We start from the raw sequence: 19,418 nt of genomic DNA on the forward strand, positions 1-19,418 counted from the left end.
GGGACGTTCTACAGTAACATCGGAGGATGTGACCGGAGAGCTGACTGCTGGGAATGGGACGTTATAGAGTAATACCGGGGGATGTGACCGGAGAGGTGACTGCTGGGAATGGGATGTTATACAGTTACACCGGGGGATGTGACTGGAGAGGTGACTGCTGGGAATGGGACGTTATACAGTGACACCGGGGGATGTGACCGGAGAGGTGACTGCTGGGAATGGGACGTTATACAGTAACACCGGGGGATGTGACTGGAGAGGTGACTGCTGGGAATGGGATGTTATACAGTTACACCGTGGGATGTGACCGGAGAGGTGACTGCTGGGAATGGGACGTTATACAGTAACACCGGGGGATGTGACCGGAGAGGTGACTGCTGGGAATGGGACGTTATACAGTAACACCGGGGGAGGTGACCTAAGAGGTGACTGCTGGAAATGGGACGTTATACAGTAACACCGGGGGATGTGACAGGAGAGGTGACTGCTGGGAATGGGACGTTATACAGTAACACCGGGGGATGTGACCGGAGAGGTGACTGCTGGGAATGGGGTGTTATACAGTAACACAGAGGGATGTGACCGGAGAGGTGACTGCTGGGGATGGGACGTTCTACAATAACACCGGGGGATGTGACCGGAGAGGTGACTGCTGGGAATGGGACGTTATACAGTAACACCGGGGGATGTGACCGGAGAGCTGACTGCTGGGAATGGGACGTTATACAGTGACACCGGGGGATGTGACCGGAGAGATGACTGCTGGGAATGGGACGTTATACAGTAACACCGGGGGATGTGACTGGAGAGGTGACTACTGGGAATGGGACGTTATACAGTAACATCGGGGGATGTACCCAGAGAGGTGACCGCTAGGAATGGGATGTTATACAGTAACACTGGGGGATGTGACCGGAGAGGTGACTGCTGGGAATGGGACGTTCTACAGTAACATCGGAGGATGTGACCGGAGAGCTGACTGCTGGGAATGGGACGTTATAGAGTAATACCGGGGGATGTGACCGGAGAGGTGACTGCTGGGAATGGGATGTTATACAGTTACACCGGGGGATGTGACTGGAGAGGTGACTGCTGGGAATGGGACGTTATACAGTGACACCGGGGGATGTGACCGGAGAGGTGACTGCTGGGAATGGGACGTTATACAGTAACACCGGGGGATGTGACTGGAGAGGTGACTGCTGGGAATGGGATGTTATACAGTTACACCGTGGGATGTGACCGGAGAGGTGACTGCTGGGAATGGGACGTTATACAGTAACACCGGGGGATGTGACCGGAGAGATGACTGCTGGGAATGGGATGTTATACAGTTACACCGGGGGGATATGACCGGAGAGGTGACTGCTGGGAATATGACGTTATACAGTAACACTGGGTGATGTGACTGGAGAGGTGACTGCTGGGAATGGGACATTATACAGTAACACCGGGGGATGTGACCGGAGAGCTGACTGCTGGGAATGGGACGTTATACAGTAACACCGGGGGATGTGACCGGAGAGGTGACTGCTGGGAATGGGACGTTATACAGTAACACCGGGGGATGTGACCGGAGAGGTGACTGCTGGGAATGGGACGTTATACAGTAACACCGGGAGATGTGGCCGGAGAGGTGACTGCTGGGATTGGGACGTTATACAGTAACACCGGGGGATGTGACCGGAGAGGTGACTGCTGGGAATGGGACGTTATACAGTAACACCGGGGGATGTGACCGGAGAGATGACTGCTGGGAATGGGATGTTATACAGTTACACCGTGGGATGTGACCGGAGAGGTGACTGCTGGGAATGGGACGTTATACAGTAACACCGGGGGATGTGACCGGAGAGGTGACTGCTGGGAATGGGACATTATACAGTAACACCGGGGATGTGACCGGAGAGGTGACTGCTGGGAATGGGACGTTCTACAGTTAAACCGGGGGATGTGACAGGAGAGGTGACTGCTGGGAATGGGGCGTTATACAGTAACACCGGGGGATGTGACCGGAGAGGTGACTGCTGGGAATGGGGCGTTATACAGTAACACCGGGGGATGTGACCGGAGAGGTGACTGCTGGGAATGGGACGTTATACAGTAACACCGGGGGATGTGACCGGAGAGGTGACTGCTGGGAATGGGACGTTATACAGTAACACCGGGGGATGTGACCGGAGAGGTGACTGCTGGGAATGGGACGTTATACAGTAACACCTGGGGATGTGACCGGAGAGTTGACTGCTGGGAATGGGACGTTATACAGTAACACTGGAGGATGTGACCGGAGAGATGACTGCTGGGAATGGGATGTTATACAGTAACACCGGGGGATGTGACCGGAGAGGTGACTGCTGGGAATGGGACTTGATACAGTAACACCGGTGGATGTGACCTAAGAGGTGACCACTGGGAATGGGACGTTATACAGTCACACCGGGGGATGTGTCTGGGTGATGACTGTACCATTGTGTGTGTCAGGTGTCTATAAGGTGTCAGGATGTCACTGTCTGTCTATCTCTCCATGCAGGAGGGGGAGTATATAGAGGAACAGAGGGTCTGTACAAGGACGTGATGATGGAGAATCACCAGCCCCTCACATCACTGGGTAAGAGGAGACATTTATTGTACAGGGGAGAGCAGGTATGGGGGTCCCCTATATACACCCAGCATCTGATAATCACATATATACAATGTCCTCAGTCACTGTGTGTCTCCTACAGATGGGCCCAGTAACAGGAATACCCCAGAGAGATGTCCCCGTCCTCTGTATTCCCAGGATAATCACATATATACAATGTCCTCAGTCACTGCGTGTCTCCTACAGATGGGCCCAGTAACAGGAATACCCCAGAGAGATGTCCCCGTCCTCTGTATTCCCAGGATAATCACATATATACAATGTACTCAGTCACTGCGTGTCTCCTACAGATGGGCCCAGTAACAGGAATACCCCAGAGAGATGTCCCCGTCCTCTGTATTCCCAGGATAATCACATATATACAATGTCCTTAGTCACTGCGTGTCTCCTACAGATGGGCCAGTAACAGGAATACCCCAGAGAGATGTCCCCGTCCTCTGTATTCCCAGGATAATCACATATATACAATGTCCTCAGTCACTGCGTGTCTCCTACAGATGGGCCAGTAACAGGAATACCCCAGAGAGATGTCCCCGTCCTCTGTATTCCCAGGATAATCACATATATACCATGTCCTCAGTCACTGTGTGTATCCTACAGATGGGCCCAGTAACAGGAATACCCCAGAGAGATGTCCCCGTCCTCTGTATTCCCAGGATAATCACATATATACAATGTCCTCAGTCACTGTGTCTCCTACAGATGGGCCCAGTAACAGGAATACCCCAGAGAGATGTCCCCGTCCTCTGTATTACCAGGATAATCACATATATACCATGTCCTCAGTCACTGCGTGTCTCCTACAGATGGGCCCAGTAACAGGAATACCCCAGAGAGATGTCCCCGTCCTCTGTATTCCCAGGATAATCACATATATACCATGTCCTCAGTCACTGTGTGTCTCCTACAGATGGGCCCAGTAACAGGAATACCCCAGAGAGATGTCCCCGTCCTCTGTATTCCCAGGATAATCACATATATACAATGTCCTCAGTCACTGTGTGTCTCCTACAGATGGGCCCAGTAACAGGAATACCCCAGAGAGATGTCCCCATCCTCTGTATTCCCAGGATAATCACATATATACCATGTCCTCAGTCACTGCGTGTCTCCTACAGATGGGCCCAGTAACAGAGATACCCCAGAGAGATGTCCCCGTCCTCTGTATTCCCAGGATATTCACATATATACAATGTCCTCAGTCACTGTGTGTCTCCTACAGATGGGCCCAGTAACAGGAATACCCCAGAGAGATGTCCCCGTCCTCTGTATTCCCAGGATAATCGCATATATACAATGTACTCAGTCACTGTGTGTCTCCTACAGATGGGCCCAGTAACAGGAATACCCCAGAGAGATGTCCCCGTCCTCTGTATTCCCAGGATATTCACATATATACAATGTCCTCAGTCACTGCGTGTCTCCTACAGATGGGGCCAGTAACAGGAATACCCCAGAGAGATGTCCCCGTCCTCTGTATTCCCAGGATAATCACATATATACAATGTACTCAGTCACTGTGTGTCTCCTACAGATGGGCCCAGTAACAGGAATACCCCAGAGAGATGTCCGCGTCCTCTGTATTCCCAGGATAATCACATATATACCATGTCCTCAGTCACTGTGTGTCTCCTACAGATGGGCCCAGTAACAGAGATACCCCAGAGAGATGTCCCCGTCCTCTGTATTCCCAGGACTGTACAGAGGAGAATCACAGGACCCCACAGGAGGATCAGGTAGGTGGGATTTAGGGTCTCCCTAATATACCACTGTGACTGTCACTATAAGATCTGTACAGAAGCTGTGTGTCTTATACTGTTTTCTCTTCAGGGTTCCTGGTCCCACAGGGTAGACATTGGTGATCTTAGGGCGATAAGTTCCCCTTTATTCCACACTCCTAGGTTACGTGATCCTTGAAGAACCTAGGAGTGTGGAATAAAGGGGAACTTAGCGCCCTAAGATCACCATTTGTTTTGTGGAGTGTTTGAGATCCAAGGAGTCTCGGGTGTATCTTGGGCTGCAGTGTTCCGGGCACAGTCATTATCTTCACGTTTTTCTCGAATGTAGACATTGGTATTGTACTCTCTTAAGGATGTAACTGATAGACGTCTGGAACAGAGTCTAAATCTATTTTTAGTCTCACCGGCGCAGTTACCAGGCCCACCATTGCGGCCTCCTGGGCAGCAAGGGCAATTGAGGCCTGGGTTAAGGTTATTAAAGATGAATTACCCCAGTAGTGTTCATAACATCAAACAAACTGCAGCCTATATAGGTGATGCAGTCATGGACACAGCTCTCTTAGTAGCTAAATTTTCAGCTACATCAGTCCTAGTCCTGCGCATGCTTTCGCTAAGATTCTAGAAGGTGGATATGGAACCCAAACATGCTTTAGAAGTATTCACTTTCTCAGGGAAAGTTTTTCCGGAGAGGAACTGGATAAAATAGTGGCATCCCTGGCAACAGCCAAGTCGGCCTCTTTGCCCCAGCAGCATCCGCACAGTGACCAAAAAGACCTTCCTTTTGTTCTTTTCCTGCCCCAGGATAAACCAGCAGGTTTTTTTTCCAGGTAGACCGGTTCCTCAAAACCCGTTAAGCCCGGAACTAAACAACCTTGGGCCACAAGACAGCCCCCTGTTAAGTCGACAAACCTGCAGTCTGATTGGATGGGCCTCCCTTTGGGGGTTCCCAAGGTGGGAGGCCGTCTTCTCTTCTTTGCACAGAAATGGTTTAGGACCACTTCCGATGCCTGGGTAAGAGAGTTGGTGACCCATGGATAAGTGGTGTCCTTCAAAAAAATGGCCACCACAACTGTTTCTTCCTACGAGCCTTCCAACACATTCGCTAAAGCAGGTAGTGGAATCCCTACTCCTATCGCGAGTTACTGTTCCAGTACTTCCACAGCAAGAGGGATAGGGTTATTACTCAACCCTATTTTTGGTACCCAAACCGAATGGAACATATAGACCCATTCTAAACCTCAAGTCCCTCACCCAATTTCACATGGACACATTGCGAACCATTGTGTTGACAATGGAGCCGGGGAATTACATGGTGTCACTAGACATTCAAGATGCTTATCTGCATGTCCCCATTGCGGCAGCACATCAGTGGTTTCTCCGCTTCGCGATTATGATACGCCATTATTAATTCCAGGCCTTACCATTCGGGTTAGCCACGGCTCCCAGAATCTTCACAAAGATAATGGCGGTTATGATCGCGTCATTAATAATCAGGGCATAAGGGTGATAACCTACTTGGACTACCTCCTGTTACTAGCCAGGTCCTTCTCAGCCATCTTCAAGTCACGATCTTTCTTCAGAGACATGGGTGGCTGATCAACCTGAAGAAATCTGCTCTGGTTCCATCCAGACAGATGGTACACATGGGATCTCTTTTAGACTTGGAGGCCCAGCGTCTTTTCCAGGACAAAATTTGTCATTTTCTTTATCCACACAGGTTCACCTTCCATCATGCCATGCAGATTCTAAACCTCATGGTGTCGACATTCGACATGATTCAGTGGGCACAATTCCACTTTCGCCTTTTGCAGAAATTGATCTTACAGAGATGGGACGACACCCTCAACATCTCCGGTCTTGGATACTGTCTCTAACCCCAGTGGTAAGAGCTTTTACCAGCATGGTGGTTGGACGAGACACATCTCACTGTGGGACGTCCCTTTTGGATCCCACAATGGGTTCTTCTCACTACAGAAGCCAGTCTGCGGGCTGGGGTGTTATAGTCAAATCCCAGTCCTTACAGGGAAAATTGACTCATGCAGAGTCCAGCCTATCCATCAATGTCTTGGAGCTGAGAGTCGTTTTCAACGCTCTACAGATGGCTCAGGGTCTACTACAAGGCAGTCGGACAATGCAACCACAGTGGTGTATATCAATCGCAAGGTTGGTACCAAAAGTGTGAAAGCATTAAACAAATCCAAGATCCTTCTGTAGGCCGAAAGCTACGTACCAGTCATCTCGGCAGTGTTTCTCCCAGGAGTATTACATTGGGAGGCGGATATACACCCAGGAGAGTGGTCTCTTCATCTCAAAGTGTTTCACCTAATTGTCCAGAAGTGGGTGGTCAAGCCAGATGTAGACCACATGGCATCCTGCCACAACCACAAGGTACCGTTGTTCGGAGCCAGATCCCGGGACGCTCAGGCGTTCTGTCCATACCGTGTGTCACGTTCTGAGCATCCTGTGAGGAAGTCGCTGGAGAGAAGCGGAAGCTGGGTTCCTTAATATAACTGTGCTGCATGGGCTAGTGCCGGTATTAGTTCCCTCCAGAAGAGGCGAGCGTCTCTAGGTTAAATGAGCCAGCAGTACTTAGTTGAAGGTGGTTAATAGGCTTTAATGAAGTGATGACAATAATGAAGACGATGACGGTGATAACAATGAAGAAGATAAATAACGATAATAATGATGAGGTAGATGATGATGATGAAGACAATGATGATGAAGACGATGACGATGATTGCTGAGTGAGGTCGCTGCCGATATGTATGCCAGGGACACTTGAGGTTGTCACAGGTGAGGACCACTGTGAGTACGGTGACACCGGACACCCACCTTTGGGGTGAATGCCTAACGTCAGCCTCGAATCCTAGTGACGGTGGTTGAGGGTCCGTGAGCAATAATATTCTGGGGCAGTAAACGACCAGCAAATTCAATAGGGATGGTGCCTGTAGCAAGACACCAGGGGAAGTCAGGCTGCAGCAGAACTAACTACTGCAGTAATTGCCGTTAATAGAGCTGGGAACTGCTATCTAGTGGACAACATTGCACTGACTGACCTGCAGATCCAGACTGCAGAAATATATGGGCTGAGCAGTGCAATGATTGAATCCCCTGCCGTGACATCATGATTAGGGCAGAGGGATAGACTAATAGACACCAACAAAATGGCTGCCCCCATGTAGGAGACACAATGCGGCCAGCAGAGGGAGATACAGCGCTGTGACGTCAGCGCCGGGACTCCCCGTCTGAGCCTGGAGGAGATACGGGCGCCATCATGGAGGACCCTGCCGTACGCCGCCCGGAGCCAGGAAATTCCTCGCCGGGATCAGCGTCGGGAGCGGAGGTAAGCGCTACGGCGGCTGTGACACTGTGGAAGTTCCATCTTCCTTATGTCTGTCCTTCGGTGGCACTCCTTCCTTGGGTTCTCAGAAAACAAAAGCAGGAAGGAGGAAACCTTCTCCTAATTGTCCCAGGAGACATTGGTTTACAGATCTTCTACTACTGTTGGTGTAGCCTCAGTTTCTTCTGCCACTGCGTTAGGATTTGCTCAGCCAAGGCCCTTGTCTGCCTCCGGATCTGCGTCAGCTGTATTTGACGGCGTGGCTCTTGAGACAACCTTCCTGAGAGATAAAGGTTTTTCGGCAATGGTGGCCAAAACCATGATCCAGGCTTGTAAACCAGCTTCAGCTAGGATCTATTATATAGTTTGGCGTACTTATTATTCCTGGTGTAACTTATTTTTACTGGTGTAACTCCAGAGGTCACAACACTAATGTCTTTATTACAGCTAGACTTATTACAACATGGTCTGGATTTGGGATTGCGTCTGGCATCCCTTAGAGTTCAGGTCTCTGCATTCTCAATATGGTTTCAGAGACAAATCGCATCTTTGCCAGATGTGCGTACCTTCTCTCAGGGGGCACAGAATTCAGCCACCATATACTCCTCCGATTGCTCCTTGGGATCTTTCGGTGGTAGTTAAGGCTCTTTCTGAGCCTCCCTTTGAGCCTTTAGCCTCGGTGGACTTGAAATGGCTCATTAGTTGGGTGTTTTTCTCCTGGCAATTGTCTCTGCCAGGAGAGTTTTGGATTTGCAAGCATTAGCCTGTCGCTCTCTATTCTTGGTTTTCCACCATGATAAAGCAGTTCTGCGTACAAGACCTTCCCATCTACCAAAGGTAGTGTCCAAATTCCAGATTCTTCAAGAAATTGTGGTTCCGGCTTTCAATGCTTCATCTTTGTCGTCTAAAGAAAAGTCTCTTGATGTAGTACGAGCTCTTCAAACCTATATTGCTCGCAGCGAATCTATCAGATGCTCAGATTCTCTGTTTGTTTTCTATGGTTTTTATAATAGGAGGATGGCCAGTGCACAAACAGACGTTCGCTTATGCTTATATAAAATCTGGTCGACCAGTTCCTAATTCTCTTTCAGCACATTCCACTAGATCAGTGGGTCCCTCGTGGGCTGCACATCGTGGTGTTTCTGCTGAACATCTGTGCAAGGCGGCAACGTGGTCTTCGGTCCACAGGTTTCTGAAGTTCTATGCCTTTGACACATTTGCTTCTCAAGATGCTGCTTGTACATGGTGGCGGGGTTATAGGGGAGAGGAGTCAGACATGATGGGAAGCTCTGAAGCTTTGGAGATTGGTGCCTGATCCTCTGGATCCACCTACACCTTCAGTGTCATCCCTGTGGTCCCAGGAACCTCGAGGAAACTGAGTTAACCGAAATTATGTTTACCATAATTCCTAATTTATTTTAGGGTGAGTCCCTGACTCTTATCAAGATAGAAGATCAAGACGGAGAAGAAGAGATGTATGTGACTGATATGAAGGCAGAAGATACAGAGGGAGAAGAGACGTATGTGACTGATATGAAGGCAGAAGATCAAGACGGAGAAGAAGAGACGTATGTGACTGATATGAAGCCAGAAGATACAGAGGGAGGAGAAGAGATGTATGTGACTGATATGAAGGCAGAAGATACAGAGGGAGAAGAGACGTATGTGACTGATATGAAGGCAGAAGATACAGAGGGAGAAGAGACGTATGTGACTGATATGAAGGCAGAAGATACAGAGGGAGAAGAGACGTATGTGACTGATATGAAGGCAGAAGGTACAGAGGGAGAAGAAGAGACGTATGTGACTGATATGAAGGCAGAAGATACAGAGGGAGAAGAAGAGACGTATGTGACTGATATGAAGGTGGAAGATACAGAGGGAGGAGAAGAGACGTATGTGAGGGGTGATCAGCAGTGTAAGGAGGAGGAAATCCCTACAGATATCAGCACAGGTAAAAAAAAGTCCCTATTCTAGTCCTGCTCTCCCCCTCACATCATGTCACTGTGTGTTACCAGCCCAGAGATCTGACCAGTCTCATTCCCGCACTCTCTGGTGTATCTCATACATCAGGAGCCATCAGCCCCTATTATACTCCTGCTCTCCCCCTCACATCATGTCGCTGTGTGTTACCAGCCCAGAGAACTGACCAGTCTCCTCCCCGCACTCTCTGGTGTATCTCATACATCAGGTGCCATCAGCCCCTATTATACTCCTGCTCTCCCCTTCACATCATGTCACTGTGTGTTACCAGTCCAGAGATCTGACCAGTCTCCTTGCCGTACTCTCTGGTGTGTCTCATACATCAGGAGCCATCAGCCCCTATTATACTCCTGCTCTCCCCCTCACATCATGTCACTGTGTTACCAGCCCAGAGATCTGACCAGTCTCCTACCTGCACTCTCTGTTGTATCTCATACATCAAGAGCCATCAGCCCCTAATATACTCCTGCTCTCCCCCTCACATCATGTCACTGTGTGTTACCAGCCCAGAGATCTGACCAGTCTCCTACCTGCACTCTCTGTTGTATCTCATACATCAGGAACCATCAGCCCCTATTATACTCCTGCTCTCCCCCTCACATCATGTCACTGTATGTTACCAGCCCAGAGATCTGACCAGTCTCCTCCCCACACTCTCTGGTGTATCTCATATATCAGGTGCCATCAGCCCCTATTATACTCCTGCTCTCCCCCTCACATCATGTCACTGTGTGTTACCAGCCCAGAGATCTGACTAGTATCCTCCCCGCACTCTCTGGTGTATCTCATACATCAGCAGCCATCAGCCCCTATTATACTCCTGCTCTCCCCCTCACATCATGTCACTGTGTGTTACCAGCCCAGAGATCTGACCAGTCTCCTCCCCGCACTCTCTGGTGTATCTCATACATCAGGAGCCATCAGCCCCTATTATACTCCTGCTCCCCCCCTCACATCATGTCACTGTGTGTTACCAGCCCAGAGATCTGACTAGTATCCTCCCCGCACTCTCTGGTGTATCTCATACATCAGGTGCCATCAGCCCCTATTATACTCCTGCTCTCCCCCTCACATCATGTCTCTGTGTGATACCAGCCCAGAGATCTGACCAGTTACCCTCCGCACTCTCTGGTGTATCTCATACATCAGGTGCCATCAGCCCCTATTATACTCCTGCTCTCCCCCTCAAATCATGTCACTGTGTGTTACCCACCCAGAGATCTGACCAGTCTCCTCCCTGCACTCTCTGGTGTATCTCATACATCAGGATCCATCAGCCCCTATTATACTCCTGCTCTCCCCCTCACATCATGTCACTGTGTTACCAGCCCAGAGATCTGACCAGTCTCCTCCCCGCACTCTCTGGTGTATCTCATACATCAGGAGCCATCAGCCCCTATTATACTCCTGCTCTCCCCCTCACATCATGTCACTGTGTGTTACCAGCCCAGAGATCTGACCAGTCTCCTCCCCGCACTCTCTGGTATATCTCCTACATCAGGAGACATCAGCCCCTATTATACTCCTGCTCTCCCCCTCACATCATGTCACTGTGTGTTACCAGCCCAGAGATCTGACCAGTCTCCTCCCCGCACTCTCTGGTGTATCTCATACATCAGGAGCCATCAGCACCTATTATACTCCTGCTCTCCCCCTCACATAATGTCACTGTGTGTTACCAGCCCAGAGATCTGACCAGTCTCCTCCCCGCACTCTCTGGTGTATCTCATACATCAGGAGCCATCAGCCCCTATTATACTCCTGCTCTCCCCCTCACATCATGTCACTGTGTGTTACCAGCCCAGAGATCTGACCAGTCTCCTCCCCGCACTCTCTGGTGTATATCATATCTCTTAGTGTTATACTATGTGCTGCTGATGGCTGTAATGTGAATAGTGACATATATTATTATATTCCCAGCAGATGGATGTAACAGAAGGAATATCTCAGCCAGACATCTCTTATCTCCAGATGGTAACATAGAAGATGTCACACGCGGTTCTCCAGGACAAAACCCCAACACCCCAATTATACACCCAGTACCTCCCAGTGCAGATATACCATGTGATCCCTCTAATCACGCCCAGTTTTATGCTTATATCCCAGTTATTGTTACACCTATTACAGGTCCGACAGTAGATAAAGTATATACCTGCTCTATAGATGTTCAACAGAACACACCACTCATTAATGATCAACCAGCTAAGTCAGGAGAGAAACCTTATCCATGTTCTGAGTGTGGGAAATGTTTTACATATAAATCACATGTTGTAATACATCAGAGAATACACACAGGTGAGAGACCATTTCCATGCTCTGAGTGTGGGATAAGTTTTACATATAAATCGCATCTTGTTACACATCAGAGAAGTCACACAGGTGAGAGGCTATTTACATGCTCTGAGTGCGGGAGAGGTTGTACATCTAAATCACGTCTTGTTAAACATCAGAGAAGTCACACTGGTGAGAAACCATTTACTTGCTCTGAGTGTGAGAAATGTTTTACATTTAAATCAAGTCTTGTTATACATCAGAGAAGTCACACAGGTGTGAAACCATTTACATGCTCTGAGTGTGGTAAGTGTTTTACAACTAAATCAGCTCTTGTTAGACATCAGAGTAGTCACACAGCTGAGAAACCTTATTCATGTGTTGAGTGTGGAAAATGTTTTAAACAGAAATCGCATCTTGTTTCACATCAGAGATATCACAAAGGTGTGAAACCAGTAACATGCTCTGAGTGTGGGAAATGTTTTACAACTAAATCAGCTCTTGTTAGACATCAGAGGTTTCACACAGGTGATATGCCATTTTCATGTTCTGAGTGTGGGAAATGTTTTACAACTAAATCAGTTCTTGTTAGACATCAGAGAAGTCACACAGATGAGATGCCATTTTCATGTTCTAAGTGTAAAAAATGTTTTACAACTAAATCAAGTCTTGTTAGACATCAGAGAATTCACACAGGTGAGAGTCCATTTACGTGCTCTGAGTGTGGGAAATGTTTTACATGCAAAGCCGATCTTATTATACATCAGAGAGGTCACACAGGTGAGATTTCCATGCTCTGAATGTGGTAAGTGTTCTACATTTAAATCAGATCTTGCTAAACATCAGAGAAGTCACACAGGTGAGAGGCTATTTCCATGTTCTGAGTGTGGGAAATGTTTTACAACTAAATCAAATCTTGTTAGACATCTTAGAAGTCACACAGGTGAGAGGAGTCACACAGGTGGGAGGCTATTTTAATGCTCTGAGTGTGGGAAATGTTTTTTTTTTATCGGTGATCACATCTGGTTTTGGCACCAAATGTCTCACACAGGTGAAACCTTATACATGTTCTGAGTGTGTGAAATGTTTTACACAGAAATCAAATTTTGTTACACATCGGGGGTGTCACACAGGAGAGAAACCACTCTCTTATTCATAATGTTCTAAAACTTTACACAGGTGGCTACTCTTTTCTGGTATGTATTGATTGATTTTCTAGACACAACACAAAGACTCAATGACATCAGGAAAACGTCTCTTGGCCAATAACACAATGTGGCTTGTGGGACTTTTGTATAGCAATGAGTCAGCTGATGTCCACAAATTGTAAGAGTGTGAGCAATTGTTAATAAAGAAAGTCTTGACAACGGCGTGGTGAATATTATGGTTCAATAGGTAGATCACAGTACATTATGTCATCACGATGACATCACCTGTATCTCTGGTGAACCGGTAATACAATGTGAAACAGTAAAATAACATCAGTACAGTATTAGGGGGGGAGAGGAAGGAACAAGAGGTAACTCGCTGCGGCCGGTCGCTGTCACGGTTTGCACATGCGTGAGAAGGGGCATGCTTAAACCCCAACCATTGGGACTGTAGCCGAAATCTGATCTTGCCGAATGATCCTGAATCGGACCCAATATCTTCAATAGGATATTTTGATCTTCTCTTATCAAACATTGCAACCCAATGTTTTATAATGACTTTCTCCGCCACCGTCACTCTTAGTAGCGCTTTATCTGACCTTTTCGTCAACCATTCGTTAAAATTAACGAACAGAAGCGCTAAAGGGTCCAATAGAATTATCCAGTTTGTGCCAAAATCTCTTGTTTTTCCCCCGATCCCACCACTGATGTAGTCTAGAATTACAATCGGGGGTAACGTGTTTGCACTGTGAGACATGGGCGCAATGATGATAAATTCAACATGTGCTCCCTGGAAATAGGATGAGCGTAACGTTTTCAATATATTCGGCAAATGGTAAAAGCGGAATGAGGGGAGGGAGATCGGAGGTCACGTTGTAAGCTACAACCGCCTGGGTCCACATGACAGAAGATACGAGTGCTCTAGGGGATTCTGTTCAACCTATTCAGAAGCCAGATGGGAGAGGTGAGCGGACGTAATGTCTGATTTGGAAATACGCAAAAAGTCTGTGATTAGATTTATCTTTAAAGACAGTGACTGGTGGTCACCGCCGGGGTCAAAGCACCGTCAAGGTCTACTAACCAATCTGAAACCTAGTACGACAGGGTAGCATCAGAGTATAGCGGAAGGTTGGGGAGGCCTAGGCCCCTGTTATCTTTGGAGTTTTGTCATTTATGACGAGCAATATGTCATTTTTTAGCCTTCCACAAAAATTTAGAAATGGCGGAGTGAATGTTTTTTTTATGTTGGCGTTTTAAGTGTTTACGGTTTGTCCAAGGGAGCTGGGATGTGCACACCTGGACATTTATAGAGTGATAGAACTATTTTACTAGATGGAATGTCGGGGCATCAGAAATGAAGAAGGGGTCACATGATCTAGGAAGTAGATCACATTTGTCAATATTTATTCTATGGCCCGAGAAGGAACCAAAGTGTCTGATTATTTGCAAAATCATAGGGAGGGAACGGGTAGGGGCGGTCCAAACGCAAATCTAACCAACCTAGCTTTATGCCATGACAAAGAAGAGAGTGGTTCCAGGGCAATGGCAAATAGGAGAGGGGACAAAGGGTGCCCCTCTGAGTGTCAAAAGATTCCGAAAGGTAACCATTACAGGAAATGTGAGAAGAGGAAATCCTGTATGGGGTATTGGCCAAAGAAATAAAGCATGGGGGGAACTTGAATTTTGACATGGTGTCGAAGAGGTGAGTCCAGGACACCATAGGCATGCGCACAGTGTGGCCTAATGTGTAATGGGCATTACGGAGTGTGGCCTAATGTGTCATGGGCATTACGGAGTGTGTAATGAAGTCGGGGCAGAATGTAGCGGTCAGTAACGGATAAGTGGGGGCAGAATGTAGCGGTCAGTAACGGATAAGTGGGGGCAGGATGTAGCGGTCAGTAACGGATAAGTGGGGGCAGATGACAGTGGTCAGTAAATGATAAGTCAGGGCAGACCGTAGTGGTCGGTAACGGATAAGTCAGGGAAAATAATGGCGGTCAGTCACTGATAAGTGGGGGCAGATGCGGGCGGTCAGTCACTGATAAGTGGGGGCAGATGCGGGCGGTCAATCACTGATAAGTCGGGGCAGATTGTAGTGGTGGGTAACAGATAAGGCAGGGCAGAATGTAGCGGTCAGTAACGGAAATGTCGGGGCAGGACGTAGCGGTCGGTAACGGATAGGTCGGGGCAGGGCGTAGCGGTCAGTAACGGAAAAGTCGGGACAGGATGTAGAGGTCGGTAACAGCTAGGTCGGGGCAGGACGTAGCGGTCGGTAATGGCTAGGTCGGGGCAGACCGTAGTGGTCGGAACAGAGAAGTTGGGGCAGGATGTAGCAGTCAGTAACAGAAAAGTCGGGGCAGGACGTAGCGGTCGGTAACGGCTAGGTCAAGGCAGGACGTAGCGGTCGGTAACAGCTAGGTCGGGGCAGGACGTAGCGGTCGGTAACGGATAGGTTGGGGCAGGACGTAGCGGTCGGTAACTGATAGGTTGGGGCAGGACGTAGCGGTCGGTAACAGCTAGGTCTGGGCAGGACGTAGCGGTCGGTAACAGCTAGGTCTGGGCAGGACGTATCGGTCGGTAACAGCTAGGTCGGGGCAGGACGTAGCGGTCGGTAACAGCTAGGTCGGGGCAGGACGTAGCGGTCGGTAACAGCTAGGTCTGGGCAGGACGTATCGGTCGGTAACAGCTAGGTCGGGGCAGAACGTAGCGGTCGGTAACAGCTAGGACGGGGCAGGACGTAGCGGTCATAACAGAGAAATCGGGGCAGGACGTAGCGGTCGGTAATGGATAGGGCGGGGCAGGACGTAACGGATAGGTCGGGGCAGGACGTAGCGGTCGGTTACAGATAGGTCTGGGCAGGACGTAGCGGTCGGTAACAGCTCGGTCGGGGCAGGACGTAGCGGTCAGTAACGGAAAAGTCGGGGCAGGACGTAGCGGTCGGTAATGGATAGGGCGGGGCAGGAAGTAACGGCTAGGTCGGGGCAGGGCGTAGCGGTCGGTAACGGCTAGGTCGGGGCAGGGCGTAGCGGTCGGTAACGGCTAGGTCGGGGCAGGACGTAGCGGTCGGTAACGGCTAGGTCGGGGCAGGGCGTAACGGCTAGGTCGGGGCAGGGCGTAGCGGTCGGTAACGGCTAGGTCGGGGCAGGGCGTAGCGGTCGGTAACGGATAAGTCGGGGCAGGACGTAGCGGTCGGTAACGGATAAGTCGGGGCAGGGCGTAACGGCTAGGTCGGGGCAGGGCGTAGCGGTCGGTAACGGTTAGGTCGGGGCAGGGCGTAGCGGTCGGTAACGGATAGGTCGGGGCAGGACGTAGCGGTCGGTAACGGATAAGTCGGGGCAGGGCGTAGCGGTCGGTAACGGATAGGTCGGGGCAGGACGTAGCGGTCGGTAACAGCTAGGTCGGGGCAGGATGTAGCGGTCGGTAACGGATAAGTCGGGGCAGGACGTAGCGGTCGGTAACGGATAAGTCGAGGCAGGACGTAGCGGTCGGTAACAGCTAGGTCTGGGCAGGACGTAGCGGTCGGTAACAGCTAGGTCGGGGCAGGACGTAGCGGTCGGTAACAGCTAGGTCTGGGCAGGACGTATCAGTCGGTAACAGCTAGGTCGGGGCAGAACGTAGCGGTCGGTAACAGCTAGGACGTAGCGGTCATAACGGAGAAATCGGGGCAGGACGTAGCGGTCATAACGGAGAAATCGGGGCAGGACGTAGCAGTCGGTAATGGATAGGGCGGGGCAGGAGGTAACGGATAGGTCGGGCAGGACGTAGCGGTCGGTTACAGATAGGTCTGGGCAGGACGTAGCGGTCGGTAACAGCTAGGTCAGGGCAGGACGTAGCGGTCAGTAACGAAAAAGTCGGGGCAGGACGTAGCGGTCGATAATGGATAGGGCGGGGCAGGAAGTAACGGATAGGTCGGGGCAGGACGTAGCGGTCGGTAATTGAGAAGTCGGGGCAGGACGTAGCGGTCGGTAACGGCTAGGTCGGGGCAGGGCGTAGCGGTCGGTAACGGCTAGGTCGGGGCAGGGCGTAGCGGTCGGTAACGGCTAGGTCGGGGCAGGGCGTAGCGGTCGGTAACGGATAAGTCGGGGCAGGACGTAGCGGTCGGTAACGGATAAGTCGGGGCAGGGCGTAGCGGTCGGTAACGGCTAGGTCGGGGCAGGGCGTAGCGGTCGGTAACGGCTAGGTCGGGGCAGGGCGTAGCGGTCGGTAACGGCTAGGTCGGGGCAGGGCGTAGCGGTCGGTAACGGCTAGGTCGGGGCAGGGCGTAGCGGTCGGTAACGGCTAGGTCGGGGCAGGGCGTAGCGGTCGGTAACGGATAAGTCGGGGCAGGACGTAGCGGTCGGTAACGGATAAGTCGGGGCAGGGCGTAGCGGTCGGTAACGGCTAGGTCGGGGCAGGGCGTAGCGGTCGGTAACGGCTAGGTCGGGGCAGGGCGTAACGGTCGGTAACGGATAAGTCGGGGCAGGACGTAGCGGTCGGTAACGGATAAGTCGAGGCAGGATGTAGCGGTCGGTAACAGCTAGGTCGGGGCAGGACGTAGCGGTCGGTAACGGATAAGTCGGGGCAGGACGTAGCGGTCGGTAACAGCTAGGTCGGGGCAGGACGTAGCGGTCGGTAACAGATAAGTCGGGGCAGGACGTAGCGGTCGGTAACGGATAAGTCGGGGCAGGACGTAGCGGTCGGGGCAGGACGTAGCGGTCGGTAACGGATAAGTCGGGGCAGGACGTAGCGGTCGGTAAGAGCTAGGTCGGGGCAGGACGTAGCGGTCGGTAACGGATAAGTCGGGGCAGGACGTAGCGGTCGGTAACGGCTAGGTCGGGGCAGGACGTAGCGGTCGGTAACGGCTAGGTCGGGGCAGGACGTAGCGGTCGGTAACGGATAGGTCGGGGCAGGACGTAGCGGTCGGGGCAGGGCGTAGCGGTCGGTAACGGCTAGGTCGGGGCAGGGCGTAGCGGTCGGTAACGGCTAGGTCGGGGCAGGGCGTAGCGGTCGGTAACGGCTAGGTCGGGGCAGGGCGTAGCGGTCGGTAACGGCTAGGTCGGGGCAGGACGTAGTGGTCGGTAACAGCTAGGTCGGGGCAGGACGTAGCGGTCGGTAACGGATAAGTCGGGGCAGGACGTAGCGGTCGGTAACGGATAAGTCGAGGCAGGACGTAGCGGTCGGTAACAGCTAGGTCGGGGCAGGACGTAGCGGTCGGTAACGGATAAGTCGGGGCAGGACGTAGCGGTCGGTAACAGCTAGGTCGGGGCAGGACGTAGCGGTCGGTAACGGATAAGTCGGGGCAGGACGTAGCGGTCGGTAACGGATAAGTCGGGGCAGGACGTAGCGGTCGGGGCAGGACGTAGCGGTCGGTAACGGATAAGTCGGGGCAGGACGTAGCGGTCGGTAAGAGCTAGGTCGGGGCAGGACGTAGCGGTCGGTAACGGATAAGTCGGGGCAGGACGTAGCGGTCGGCAACGGATAAGTCGGGGCAGGACGTAGCGGTCGGTAACGGCTAGGTCGGGGCAGGACGTAGCGGTCGGTAACGGCTAGGTCGGGGCAGGACGTAGCGGTCGGTAACGGATAGGTCGGGGCAGGACGTAGCGGTCGGTAACGGCTAGGTCGGGGCAGGACGTAGCGGTCGGTAACGGATAGGTCGGGGCAGGACGTAGAGGTCGGTAACGGCTAGGTCGGGGCAGGACGTAGCGGTCGGTAACGGATAAGTTGGGGCAGGACGTAGCGGTCGGTAACGGATAAGTCGAGGCAGGACGTAGCGGTCGGTAACGGATAAGTCGAGGCAGGACGTAGCGGTCGGTAACGGATAAGTCGAGGCAGGACGTAGCGGTCGGTAACAGCTAGGTCTGGGCAGGACGTATCGGTCGGTAACAGCTAGGTCGGGCCAGAACGTAGCGGTCGGTAACAGCTAGGACGGGGCAGGACGTAGCGGTCATAACGGAGAAATCGGGGCAGGACGTAGCGGTCGGTAACGGCTAGGTCGGGGCAGGACGTAGCGGTCGGTAACGGATAGGTCGGGGCAGGACGTAGAGGTCGGTAACGGCTAGGTCGGGGCAGGACGTAGCGGTCGGTAACGGATAAGTTGGGGCAGGACGTAGCGGTCGGTAACGGATAAGTCGAGGCAGGACGTAGCGGTCGGTAACGGATAAGTCGAGGCAGGACGTAGCGGTCGGTAACAGCTAGGTCTGGGCAGGACGTATCGGTCGGTAACAGCTAGGTCGGGCCAGAACGTAGCGGTCGGTAACAGCTAGGACGGGGCAGGACGTAGCGGTCATAACGGAGAAATCGGGGCAGGACGTAGC

The 19,418-nt window shown here is 51.4% G+C and overlaps 4 protein-coding genes across 9 annotated transcripts in view; 2 read left to right on the forward strand and 2 right to left on the reverse strand.

The window, feature by feature from the left end:
• The window catches only part of LOC146009825 (uncharacterized), a 66,168-nt gene extending 50,829 nt beyond the window's left edge, over positions 1-15,339 (forward strand). For 2 of the 4 annotated variants that reach the window (XM_083150340.1, XM_083150341.1), the window contains exons 3-6: positions 2,534-2,611; positions 4,283-4,380; positions 9,146-9,677; positions 11,627-15,339. In XM_083150340.1, coding sequence (XP_083006466.1) covers positions 2,578-2,611; positions 4,283-4,380; positions 9,146-9,677; positions 11,627-12,777 — 1,815 coding nt within the window. In that variant the 5' untranslated portion in view covers positions 2,534-2,577 and the 3' untranslated portion in view covers positions 12,778-15,339. The remainder of the gene's footprint in view (positions 1-2,533; positions 2,612-4,282; positions 4,381-9,145; positions 9,678-11,626) is intronic. The other 2 variants (XM_083150338.1, XM_083150339.1) reach the window with 2 other exon arrangements.
• LOC146009797 (uncharacterized) overlaps positions 1-19,418 on the reverse strand; it is a 928,908-nt gene that overhangs the window by 168,938 nt on the left and 740,552 nt on the right. The gene's annotated exons all lie outside the window — the stretch shown is intronic.
• LOC146009800 (uncharacterized) overlaps positions 1-19,418 on the forward strand; it is a 185,381-nt gene that overhangs the window by 129,504 nt on the left and 36,459 nt on the right. The window lies entirely within an intron of this gene.
• Positions 1-19,418, reverse strand: part of LOC146009834 (uncharacterized) — a 547,900-nt gene that overhangs the window by 35,920 nt on the left and 492,562 nt on the right. The gene's annotated exons all lie outside the window — the stretch shown is intronic.

The sequence above is a fragment of the Crinia signifera genome, chromosome 6 (genome assembly GCF_055691185.1).
Source record: "Crinia signifera chromosome 6, ASM5569118v1, whole genome shotgun sequence".
NCBI lineage: Eukaryota > Metazoa > Chordata > Amphibia > Anura > Myobatrachidae > Crinia > Crinia signifera.